This window comes from Chinchilla lanigera, unplaced genomic scaffold, assembly GCF_000276665.1.
Source record: "Chinchilla lanigera isolate Chin_1 unplaced genomic scaffold, ChiLan1.0 scaffold00058, whole genome shotgun sequence".
NCBI lineage: Eukaryota > Metazoa > Chordata > Mammalia > Rodentia > Chinchillidae > Chinchilla > Chinchilla lanigera.
In genome coordinates, this window is record NW_004955459.1 from 2,434,234 (window position 1) to 2,447,681 (window position 13,448).

Sequence of the window (13,448 nt, forward strand, 5' to 3'; positions counted from 1 at the left end):
TAGAGAAACCCTGCCTCAAAAAAGACAAAAAAAAAAAAAAAAAAAAATAGATCCGTAACAGTAATGGGGAACATAATGCTAGGAATGCAAGGAGGCCTGGAGATTAAAGGGCATCTTCCAAAATAAATAGAATATATCATTACCTTAACCTTCCAAAGAGGAATCCCTGAACTTCATCGATGGGATCATTTTCACCAATGACTGTAGTATTTACCTCAGTTCCTATAAAAACATAGTAAAAATACATGTCTAATGGATCAGATTAGAAATGAACATGTTTTAACCTCGTAACATTTGAATAATATTTTAAAAAATCAGAAACACCTGAAATTTTAATGCCATTTAATTAACATTTTGCAGTAGGTCTTTAAAATAAAAGTGTTTTAACATTGCCTGTGTTTCTGTACAAGAGAAGAACGGATTTCATTGTTTTTGTTTGTTTATTTTAATGGTAGTAGGTACGGAACGCAGAGACTTAATGTTGATCTAAGATCCCTGGCCCTTTTTATTTTTTATTTTGAAAGAAGGCCTCCTTAAACTACTAAATTGTCCAGGCTGGGTTCAAACTTGCAATCCTACATCCTCAAACTCCCAGAGTGCTGCGATTATAGTATGCTCAGCAAGAATGTATTTTTCTCTTAAACTTCAGAAAATTTTACAAGCTAAACATTTCTAAATTAATAGTTTTTAACATGCAAAAAGGGTTTTTCAAAAACAAAATTCTAAACACTATGCAGTTAGGTAACTTAATCCTAAGTATAACTATTGGGGGAAAAAAAGATGATGGGGTACTACTAGCTTATTATCCATTTGTTTCATTACCCAAACTGATCATTTTTATGTTTAAAATGAGTTTAAAAGGAAGAAATATAAAAGCATATAAAGATGAATATAATGAATTAAAAACTTTATGGTAATTGGACACACATGTAAATACCGTATAGTTTCTCTGGTGTGAGAAACAGAAAGTGTAAATAAGGACCAAAACGTAAAATAGGTACTGTGAAATAGGAAGCAAATGTTCAAATGGGGAGGGCAACAAGGGAAAGCAGAGGGGAAAAGGAAAGAAGAGAAAAATAAAAAATTAAAAACATGAGAAAAGGAAGAAAACATGGAAACAAAGTTTTGTAAATGGGGAAGGGAAGAGAGGAGAGGTTAAAGGAGGTAGAGGAATGGGAAAAAAAAGACATCATGTACAGGTACGAATTCTCTATGATGAATATGATCATTATCTATATCTAAAATGTACCAACAAAATCTGATTAAAAAATAAATTAAATAAAAAATATAAATAAAATAAGTGGAAAAGAAAACAAATTACAAAACAAAACAAAAAAAACTCTACAGTGTTAGAACCCATAATAAACTGTTTCAAGTTCAGAAAACAAAACAGAATAGATTCAGGCACAGGCTCATCATTCTCCTAAATCTGTTTTTTTTCATTATGGAAACAAATTCCCCTTTAACTCATTGGTCTTATTTTTACAAATTCACCTTTCACCTGAGTATCGTCCTTGGCCTTGTACTCAGTGCTCTTAATGGCCAATTCCACACCGTAGCCAGAGAGGTGAACTGGCTCCTTCCTGGGATTCTGCAAGTAGAGCAATTATTCTGTCATCATCGCCTAACTTCTTACAGGTCAGAAAGTACTCAACACAGCTTGTCAACACTGCATCTAACAGACATCATCTGGGGTTGTGCAATCAAAATATCATGTTTTACAGATACTATGTATGCAACAGAATTTACTAAACACCAACAATAATAACAGCACTCACCTGCTATTAAAATATTCAATCTATTTTTTAAAATATTAATTCAAAATTTGTTTATCTCTCAGAAGAAATTCTAGTTTTGTTTACATTTTGTATCATGTCCTAACTGTGGAAATGAGAATTCCCAGGTAGAAGCTAAATTAACATTTTTCAGAATGGATGGCTGAAAGGTAACAGTTCCAAACCATATGAAGACATACAGAATGACAAAAAGAAGGTGCAGATCATACAGAGCAAATCTGAAAACTGAATTGCTTTGTTGGGATGAGGCTGTCCATGTATCATAGTCTCACCACCATCCTAAATGATGATGGCCCTTAAATTTTAACCTTTAATACTAGCTATGGGCCTGGAGGGCTGAGGGAAAAGAGGCATTTTCAAAAACTAGACTTTGAAAAATCTGTTTCTGCTCATTCAAACTGCCATGTAAATTTTTTGACTTGTACAGTCTAAGCACCTATTTACTGAACTTACTATGGTACATAAACTTTAAAGGCTAATAATCTTTATATAATATTCTAAATGCTAAGTGTGACAAGTTTAATTCTAAATCAATTCTGCCTGATTTTACGTCTTTTTAGAAATGGCACCAAATGAATGGGTGCCAAAAACAAAAAAGGGAAAAACAAAAAGGTTTGAAAAGAAACTGAATTCAAGCATCAATTCCATATTATCATTAAATTTAGAAGACACTATATATATATATAGTTCATTTTGAAATAAAATTTTAAAAAAAGGATGTAGGGACAAGCTGGGCATGGTGGTGCACACCTGTAATCCCCGCACTTGGGAAGCTGAGGCAGGAGGATCACTGCAACTTCAAGACCAGCCTGGGCTACAAAGTGAGCTCAAGGCCAGCCCAAACTGCATAGTGAGACCCTGTCTCAAAAAGACCAAAAAAAAAAGAAATAAAATTAGGCCTTGCGGGGAGGGGGACAGCATCTAACTGTGTAGTTCAGATTCGCCTTGCACTCACTAGGTAGTCCAGGCAAACCTCAAACTCGAGGTGCTGGGATTACAGGTGTGTACCACCAGCCCCAGGAAAATTAGGCCACTTCTCAAGTATAATTCACATTTCTTCAGAAAGGCAAGCATTTTAGATCTAATGAAAAGTACTGAACTTCTCTAAAATGTAGTTCAAATAACTAAATTATTTCAAACAGAGGGAAATTATTAGCTGATATTCTAAGGTCATGCTGGGCAAGTTAATATTCAAAACAGTTGTAAAGTAAGTCAATACTTACAGATATATAATGTCTGAATATATAGTTGATTTTGCCTGCATTGCTTTTCGATACAAGTTGGTGGTGGAAACTAGAAAATTCTTGAAGGCCTATCTCAGAGTAGAAAATCACCACTGGGCTTTCAGGATTAGATGAGGGATATCTGTGATCTCCTTTGAACAATAAAGGTTTGGGTCTGGAAATAAATATTACAAATATTGTAATTTTTCAACATAAGAAAATTTAAATACTAAAAAACAAATCAGACAAAATGTTGAGTATAGCTATGATAATTTAAGATTACAAGTATCTTAATATAAAGTGTATCACAGCCTTAAAATAGTTTTCACTCACATTGCCATGTGAGTCTTATTCATGGCTATAAAAACTAAAAGTACACTACGTAAATATTGACTATAGGGGGCTGGGGATTTAGCTCAGCGGCAAAAGCGCCTGCCTGGCAAGCGCAAGGTCGTGAGTTCAGTTCCTGGTACCGGAGAAAAACAAAACAAAACAAAACAAAAAAAAAAATATATTGACTATAAAATGGAGACTTGTATCAAAAATTGTTCACAATTCCTAGTAAAAGAAAAACCAAGGCAGAATAAGAATACATATCCAAATCTCACAGTACTAAACCTACAGCATTTTTTAACCATGTAAAATATGATTATCCTCTTATCTGAAACATAAGTACAAATAATGCAGAGCACAGGATGACTTTCAGTATATAAATTACTAATTGCAGTAGGTCTCTCTTCTACCATTTTTACTATTTTTTAATTTTTTTTTGTCTCTTTTGAGACAGGGTCTCACTATGCAGTTTAAGCTGGCCTTGAACGCACTTTGTAGCCTCAGCAGAAATGCTCCTGCCTCAGCCTCCTGTGTGCTGGGATTACAGGCATGTACCACCATGCCCAGCTTTATCTTTTTACTATTATGATGTGCTCACTAGCTGTTGTAACATTTCAGCTTTTCTCATAATTTTTAAATTTTTCAAAAAACAAACAAAAAAAAACTTTCTCTGGGTGACATCAAGATTTTAATGGATCGGGCCACACATATAGCTCAGTGGCACAGTGCCTGCCTGGCAAGCGCAAGGTCCTGAGTTCAATTCCTGGTACCAAAAAAAAAAAAAAAGATTTTAATGGATCTTGATGTGTGACCTACCAACATCTACTATGATAAACAATTTGACAGATGGCAAAGATGTCCATTATAGCCTTATAATAGCAAAAAATAAAAAGCAAAAGGGTTGAAAGGATCTAAAAAGCCACCAGTACTTTATTCTTACATAGGTTACTATGTATGTATTAAAAATACTGAGGTGCAGCTACATGTGCTAAATGAAATGTTGCCTCTTGCAAAAATAAACCTACCTACCTGTGAATTTAAAACCAAGAACAAACTCTAACAGGATAAATGCCAACATATTAAAAAGGAGTAGCTATCTCCCAGAAAGATGGTATCAGTGCTCTTTTCTTTATCAAGATCCAGGTGGTTGTTGTTGTAGTAAAGTTTTAAAGAATTACAAAGTCATCACTTTTGCTCCCCCGAAAAAAGCATGATTCAACCATAGCACTACTCTCAAGTGTTCACTGCTGGCTGGCACATAAGCTGTATTTATCAGTTGTCAGCCTGAGGAAGGGACACTAATGCCATTTGAGGAGCAGAGGACACATATTAGGCAGCTACTATCCCTAAAGAAGATTTATACCAAGAAAATTCCATTAGCATTTCTCCTATCTATGGCACATTATATACATAGTAGCTTTAGAGGGGATACAAAGGAGCTGCTGCTATAGCCAAACAGCAAAGCAGACACCTATTACAGCTATCCACCACAGGAAATATACAGCTCTTCAGGCAAAAAGCACCTAACTCATAAAATACCAATTTTATATTTGAATCAGCTTACAATTACTATTCAAATTGGCTTCTTTGAATCTATTAACACTCTGACAGAACATTATCATTAAGATCATTACTTCAGGCATTGGCTTTCATACACACAGTATTCCTTGCTAAATTAATAACAAAGCTGACTTAATCTCACAGATAAAGTCATTACTAAATTAATAGAACATCAAATACTCTTACTATCTCCATTTGAGAGAAAAGGAAAGAAAGTAATTTGTTCCATTTCACAAAACTATTTTAAGTGATGGAGGTCAGATGCACATCTATTCACTCTGAATCCAGAATCCATACTCTACACTACTGCAGCTAAGACTACAAAAGAGATAAGAAAAATCAGATGGTAGACTTACTACCGAAAAAGGGCAAGGAGACACTTGGCATTTTTTTTAGTGGGGGGGGGTGTCTTTTTGAGACAGGGTTTCACTACGCATTTCAGGTTGGCCTTGAGCTGACTTTGTAGCCCAGGCTGGTCTCAAACTCACAGCAATCCTCCTGCCTCAGCCTCTGAGTGCTGAGATTACAGGCATGTACCACCACATCTGGCCATGACATTTAAATGAAGAAACACACAACCTACCTTCCAGGTGCTGTTATTAGAAGAGTCTCCAGGACATCAAAATTACAAGTCTTCTCTCCATGCACTGAGAAAAATGAATTACATCCTTCTGGAGGAGGTTCATCAGCTGCTATCTGTCAGGCAAAACACAGTATATATACGTTGTATATTTATATTACATATAAATATTATATTTATATTATATTACATAATATAATATATAGCATATATTATAATAAATGTATTTTCTTATTTCTACTCAAAACTGAGACAGAATCATGTATGTTCTAAATATATGATTAAATTATAATAATCTACTACCATTAAAGGCAAAAATTAACATCTACTGAACATTAGGCCAGTCAGTAGTCTTCATTGTTACTGAGTTCCTTCTATATCATCAAGAGGTAGTTGCTAGCATCACTGCCAAAAAAAAGTTAAAATTCTATCTTGGAAGATTATCCAACCTTGGAAAATATATCCAGGGAATACAGGGTATACAAAGTAAAGGGACAGCCGGGGATTCAGGTCAGCGGCACAAGTGCTTGCCTGACAAGCAGAAGGTCCTGAGTTCGATTCTTGGTACAAAAAAAAAAAAAATACAAAAAAAAGGGACAAACAGATTTTGTTTATGAAACACTCTCTGGGTTCAACTGCCACTTCACACACACACACACACACACACACACACACAAATTAATAATAAATGAACGAATGAATAATATGCAAATTGACATGAAGCCCTTCATTAAAACAGGAAGAATTACACAGAATCTAAAAGAATAGAAATTGGTCCCAATTTCTTGGTCCCTTGCTGAGCCAGGAGGACCCAGGAACCATGTGACCTGCCCCCAGCCAACACCAGTGCCTGTCTGGCCCTGGTCCAAAACAGGAAGACCAGAACCATGTGCCCTGCCTCCAGTCTCTGGACTCTCCATAGCACAGGTCAACACAGATAACAACCAACCTACAGATCTCAACAACACCCAGGAGGACAGTTTTGCTTCAGGACTGAAGTAGTATCTTCCCTGCTCCAGAGACTGAGAAAGAAATAGCCTTGAGAGAGAGGCTTAGAAAGGATGAGAGCTAAATAGGGATCTGCTGGGATCCACTGGGAGGCCCAGGCTCAGACCAGGAAGATCAGCAGGCCTGAACTGTGTCATGGGAGGCCAAGTTCAGTGAGAGTAATAATCTGAAGGGCAGTCCGGAAGAAGAGGGCATTTAGTCTAGTATATTTACACTCTGGTACTGCCGCTTACATACAGTCAAAATTAGTGGTCTGAACTACTGTAGGCCAATATAAGGGTAGCCTCACTGTCTTCACATAAATCACAGTCCTCTTTGTTCTGGTTGTGGGCTGTTCATGAATGGTTCCTAGGATTTGTCAACAACCAGTTGAAATGTGATGCCACTGTTTCCTACTATAGCCAAGGTAACATCATAGTGGCTGGCAATTGGTTTTCTCTCTATGCCAGTATCTGGATTGCCTAGGGGTCAGAAACACACTGTGGCTCACTCCTGAAGAATTCAGCACTGGGTCAAAGAATTTGTACAAAAACCAGAAATATGAAAAGACAAGGCCTCCAAAAACTCCCAACTCCCTAAAACTGGTTCAGGGGGCATGGATGTGGAGGAAATTATAAGCTACATAGCAGACAGGTCTGAAAGGGTACCAATTGAGGTAAAACGCATCAATAAGGTACTTGGCAAATTTTAAAAGGATATAACCAGGCCAGGCATGGCAGTGCATGCCTGTAATCCCAGCCCTTGGGAGGCTGAGGCAGAGGATTGCTGTGAGTTTGAGGTCAGACTGGGCTACAAACTGAGTTCAAGGCCCGCCTGAACTGCATAGTGAGACCCTGTTTCAAAAAGACAAAAAAAAAAAAGAAATATATATATATATCATACATAAAATATATATATATATATATATATATACACAAAAAGTCCCTGATTTACAAACATTTGAGTTGTAAACTTTCATAGACACAAATGGACCTCATATTTGGTTTTTTTATGCTTCACATTGTGTATTTGCGTCAAAGGTGTGTAAGACTCACTTTGTTAAGACTTACAAATGAATCCGTATTACAAATGTTCAGGAAGAGAATTTGTTTGTAAGTCAGGTACTTGGTATACAGTGTTTTACCCAACACCAACAGAATTCACATTCCTTTGGGCTGCACATGATATTTTCTTCAAAATATACCATGTGCTAGCTAATAAAGCATGCCTAAGTGAATGCTAAAGAACAGAAATTTTGCTATGCACATTATCAGATCACAATGCAATGAAACTAGAAATCAAGAGCATAAGAAAGTAACTATGCGAAGATGGAAATTAAACAACATACTCTATTCAAATCAATGGGTCACAGAAGAAATTAAGGAAGAAATATGATAGTTCCCAGGATTAAATGATAGTCAGTACAACACACCAGAACTTATGGATACAATGAACACACTCTGAGCCAGGCATGGTGGCACATGCCTGTAAACCCAGCATGCAGGAAGCCAGGACAGGAGAATCACTGAGTCTGAGGCCAGCCTGGGCTATAGTGTGTTCAGGGCGAGCCTGAACTGCATAGTGAGACCATCCTACAAAAGACATTTGCAGCAGTGAATGTCCACATCAGGAAAATAGAACAATCCAAACCCAAAACTTGCACAAGGAAGTAAATGATAAAGATCAGAGCAAAATTTAATGAAATGGAAACCAAAAAGAAATAAAAAGAATCAATGAATCAAAGAACTGGTTCTTTGAAAGAATAAACAAAACAGACCTTTAGCTAATCTTACTAAAAAAAGGAAAAGATGCAAATCAATGCAACTGGAAATAAGATGAAATCACAATGGACACTGCTGAAATCCAGAAAATTATTAGCAACTACTTCACAAATATACATGCCAAACAATTGGGAAATCAGAATAAATGGAGAGATTCCTACGATACATATGACTTGATACATATTCATATGACTTGATACATATTCATATACATATTCCTATGATACATACGTATTCCTAGATACATATGACTTGCCAAAACTGAACGAAGATTTAAAAATCTTGAACAATCTAATAATAGGCAGTGAATTAAAGCAGAAACAAAACAAACAAAAAACTACCAACTAAGAAAAGTCCAGAATCTGAAAGATTCACAGCCAATTTCTACAAGAATTTCAAGGAAACTAACATCAATACTCGTCTAACATTTTAATGAAATTGGGAGAGGGAGTACTTCCAAAAGTACTTTCACTCTTGAAAGCTAACATTATCCTGACCACAAAACAGACAAAGATCCAACCAAAAAAAGAGAACTATAGGCCAACTTCTCCAACAAACAAAGATATAAAAATCTTTAACAAAATACTGGCAAACAGAATGAATCAAAGATCATATACCATGACCAAACAGGCCTCATCCCAGGGAAGCAAGGATGGTTCAACACATAAATCAATATATGTAATTCATCATATAAACAGAAGCGAGGACAAAAATCACATGCTTATTTCAATATATGCATGTTATGGTTTGTGTCTGGATGTCCCCCCAAAGTTTCATGCATTCCGGGGGTGGGCTTTTAGAGTTTATGATTGATCCATGATCCAATGATGGGCTTATGGGTGTGAGCGCTGCACCTCCCTGGGGTGGGTGGTTTGCATACAATATAAGGAAGGGAAAGTAATTTGCTCTCTCTGCCCACTCCTCCCTTTTGCTCCTGTTGCTTTCGCTGTCTTCCGCTGCCACCATAAACTGTTGCCCTCTGCCATATGCCACTCTGCCTTGGAGCCAGCTGAGTATGGACTGAAACCTCCTTAAACTGTGAGCTAAATAAACCTTTCCTTCCTTAATACTGGGTGTCAGGTATTCTGTCTCTGCAACAAAAGTAACCAAGACAATACAGAAAAAGCCTTTGACAATGTCTGACATCATGATTTAAAATAAAAGAGACCCATAAACTAAAGAAAATGGGTACAAAAGGTCTTTATCACAACATGATAAAAGCCATTTGTAATCAACCTACTGATAACATCATATTAAAATTGTGAAAAACTGAAAAACCTTCCCTCTTACAATCAGAAGCAAGACAAGTATGTCCATTATCACCTCTCCTGTTCAACACAGTCCTGAAAATATTAGCCAGAGTAATCAAGTAAGAGAAATAAAAGGGATGTGTGTAGCAAAGGATGAAGTTAAAGTATCATTATTTGCAGATGACAGGACCCTTTACATAGAAGACCCAAAAAACTCCACCAAAAGACTCCTAGAATGAATAACCAAACTCAGTACTCCTATACACTAATAATGATCTTGTTGTAAAAGCAATTATGAAAGTAATGCCACTCACAATAGCATCCAAAAAATTTAAATACTTAGGTATTTACCTAACTAATGAAATGAAATACTTATAAAACAAAAATTACATCATTCTGAAAAAGGAAATCGAGGAAGGCATCAGAAAATGGAAAGATATCCCCTGGATAGGCAAAAACAATATAATCAACTGACTATACTTCTAAAACTGATATACAGATTTAATGCAATCCCAATCAAAATACCAATGGCATTTCACACAAAGTTAGAGAAAACAATCCAACAATTTGTATGGAATCTTAAGAGACCCAGAATAGCAAAAGTAATTCTAGGCAACAAAAGTAAAGTTGGTGGCATCACAGTCACAGACTTGAAATTATATTATAAAGCTACAGTGACTAAAATATTATGGTACCAACACAAAAACAGGCATGTGGATCAAGGGAGCAAAATACAAGAAGCACAAATAACCCCAGGCACATAGAGCTATTTGATCTTTGACAAAGGAGCCAAAAACATAAACTGGTTGAAAGACAGCATCTTTAATACATGTGCTGGGAAAACTGGATATCCACATGCAGAAAATTAAGTCTAAACCTATATATCTCACCATGTACTAAACTAAAATAAAAATGGATCAGTATCTAAATGTGAAAACAGAATCACTTAATCTTCTGGAAGATAAAATATGTACAACTGTTGAAGACATAGATGTAGGCAAGGATTTTCTGAACAGAACCTCAATGGCATAACAAATAATACCAACAATCAATAAATGGGAGGATATCAAATTTAAAAACATCTGCACAGAAAAGGAAACAATCAACAGAGTGAAAAGACAATCCACACAATGGGAAAAAATTTGTCAGCTATTCCACAGACAGATGACTAACAACAAGAATATATAAAGAAGCACTCAGAAGGCTGAGGCAGGATTGCCAAAAATCCAAAAGGGGGTGTATTTCATTGGATGAAAGGATGAATTTGGTGGGGAGGAAGAATGTGAAAGAAAAGAGAGGTTCTTGAGTGCGTAAGAGATGTATTCATTCCTAGGCCCAAGTCATCAGTGTTCTGTGGATTCCAACTAAACACCAGCAAAGGTCACGCACTACCAAGAGCAGTAAACTGCAACATGCATAATGCTGCTGGCTGCTACAACACAGAGATTAAGAAGTGGCAGGTGTTTTTGTTGTTTTCTTTTCTGATTTATTTTTAAGAAGTCAAAAAGTAAGTACAAACCCAGGGAAGATTTCTGGCAGCTAGCAGACCACCAATGGTATCGGGGAAGTCAGTTCACCAGGGGTCATACAGTGCTTCCATAATTCATCTCACCTCAGCCTCCCTGCTCCGTGGGCATTGAGAGTTGCAAACTCAAATGCCTTCAGGCTAAGGCAAGTAAAGAAAGGAAAGCGGGTTGGGAGAGAACCATACTGAATTGGGAGAACTATCTCAAATTCCAACTGATTACTGCCTTTGGGAAACATGAGATAATGTTTCCATACTTGCAAGTTGTTTCTGAGAAGCTGGCAAATACATCACACCACTTCAATTTAAAAACACTGACAACTAATTTCAGTATCAAGAGAAAATACTGTAAAGGCCAGTGGAGCGAAAAGATGGTAGCCTTTGCAAACTAATGGTGAAAACTGAGACTACAGATGAAAGGAACTATAGATAAGCACTTGCTTGGTAGTTTTTTAAGGTGGTACAGATCAACATTTTTTTTTTTTTTGAGTCAGGGTTTCGCTCTGTAGTGCAGCCTGTCCTTGAACTTCTCTATACTCTCTTATGTAGCCCTAGCTGGTCTTGAACTCACAGGAATTCTCCTGCTACAGCCTCCTGAGTGCTGGGATTTTACACATGCACCACCATACCTGGCTAGATTAACCATTCTAAAAACTACTACATGTACACATAGAAAAGCAGGGGAGGGTAACTTTGTAATGGAAGAATGAACTTAGCCAAGTGGTCAAGGTCAATATCAACAGTCTAAATCCTGTTGACAGAATGTACTCTCTACCACTGTGTCCCATCCCCAGTCCATGCACTCCTGATTATGATAATGACTCTCTACTTCTGTGATCTTCCTTACAAAAACTATGAAGAACACATCAGAAAAATTCAAATTCAGTGATGCTCTGATTAACGCCTACCATTACTGAAACCCATCAATAACCTCAAAAACAAGAAAGTCAGAAATTATCACAGACCAGAGCAGGTGAAGATATGATGACCAAATAGAGCATCTTGGATGGGATTCTGAAGCCAAAAAAGAAGAAAAATTGATGAAATTGGGAAAAAGCATGAAGTTTAATTAATAATAATAATGAAGAATATATAAAGAACTCAAAATAGACTTTTCAAAATAAAAGACCCAATCAAAATATAGGCAATCAAAATGAATAAACACTTCTTAGAAGAAGTACAAATGACCAATAAATACATGAAAAACTGTACATCATTGTTTGCCATTACAAAAAGGCAAATTAAAACTATACTGTGATGTCATCTTACCCCAGAAAGAATGGCATCATCAAAAAATCTAATAATAACAAATGTTACTAAAGTATGGAAAAAGGAACTCTACTACATTACTGGTGGAAATGCAAACTAGTACAACCACGATGGAAATCAGTGTGGCGATTCCTCAAAAAACTAAAACTAAAAATTCCACTTGACCTAGCTATCTTCCCAAAAGAGTTAAAATCATCCTATTACAAAGATACATGCATGCCCATCTTTATAGCAATACAATTTATAATAGCCAGATCTTGGAAACAGCCTGTATGTCCATCGACAGAACAATGGATATGGAAAATGTGATAAGCAAGTGGTACTATGCTGCATGAGAAAGATAAACTTGAGGCAAATATTATGTAACTCAGATACATAACAAATGTTATGTATCTCAGTTACAACTGAATGTACAACTTCAAGGAGAGGCATTTTTACAAGAGTAAGTACAAAGGAGGAAAAGAAAAAGAATCTAATGACAAACACTGTTACATATATCAGCACTATTTATGTAACATATCAATATTAAGATGTCTTTTTCTATGTGTGGCATACGAATAATTACAAAAAAGATGGAAACAAATGGAAAGCTTACTAAAGAACATTAAAATTTTTCATTATGTCCAATTTTGGTAAGTTATTACTAACAGTACAAAAAAATAATATATAATAATATAATAAATAGTATAATAAACATGTTGCCATCATCCAAATTCAGTAATTATCAACTTATAATCAATCTCATCCATCTTTCCACCACACTCAATGGGTCATTTTGACACAGATCCCAAAGAACTTAGTTCATTTGTAATGTTTTAGTACGTACTAGTATTAAAAAGATAATATTTTTAAAAACTTACCATTATAGCTAGATCTGGTGGCACACACCTGTAATCCGAGCACTTGGGAGACTGAGGCAGGAGGATTGCCATGATTTCGAGGCCAGCCTGGTGAGTTCAAGGCCAGCCTGAAATACGTAGTGAGACCCTATCTCAACCCTCTGCCTCAATATATATCATCTATTCCTAGCTGAGCATGGTGGTACATGCCTGTAATCTCAGGACTTGGGAAGCTAAGGCAGGAGGATCACAGCAAGTTCCAGGCCAGCCTGAATGAACTACACAATGAGACCATATCTCAAAAA

The 13,448-nt window shown here is 36.3% G+C and overlaps 1 protein-coding gene across 3 annotated transcripts in view; it reads right to left on the reverse strand.

The window, feature by feature from the left end:
• Uggt1 (UDP-glucose glycoprotein glucosyltransferase 1) overlaps positions 1–13,448 on the reverse strand; it is a 113,229-nt gene that overhangs the window by 86,288 nt on the left and 13,493 nt on the right. For all 3 annotated transcript variants that reach the window (XM_005397561.2, XM_013521040.1, XM_005397560.2), the window contains exons 5-8: positions 5,496–5,608; positions 3,020–3,194; positions 1,495–1,591; positions 144–222 (exon numbers count right to left, since the gene is read on the reverse strand). In XM_005397561.2, the coding sequence (XP_005397618.1) occupies positions 144–222; positions 1,495–1,591; positions 3,020–3,194; positions 5,496–5,608 (464 nt within the window). The remainder of the gene's footprint in view (positions 1–143; positions 223–1,494; positions 1,592–3,019; positions 3,195–5,495; positions 5,609–13,448) is intronic.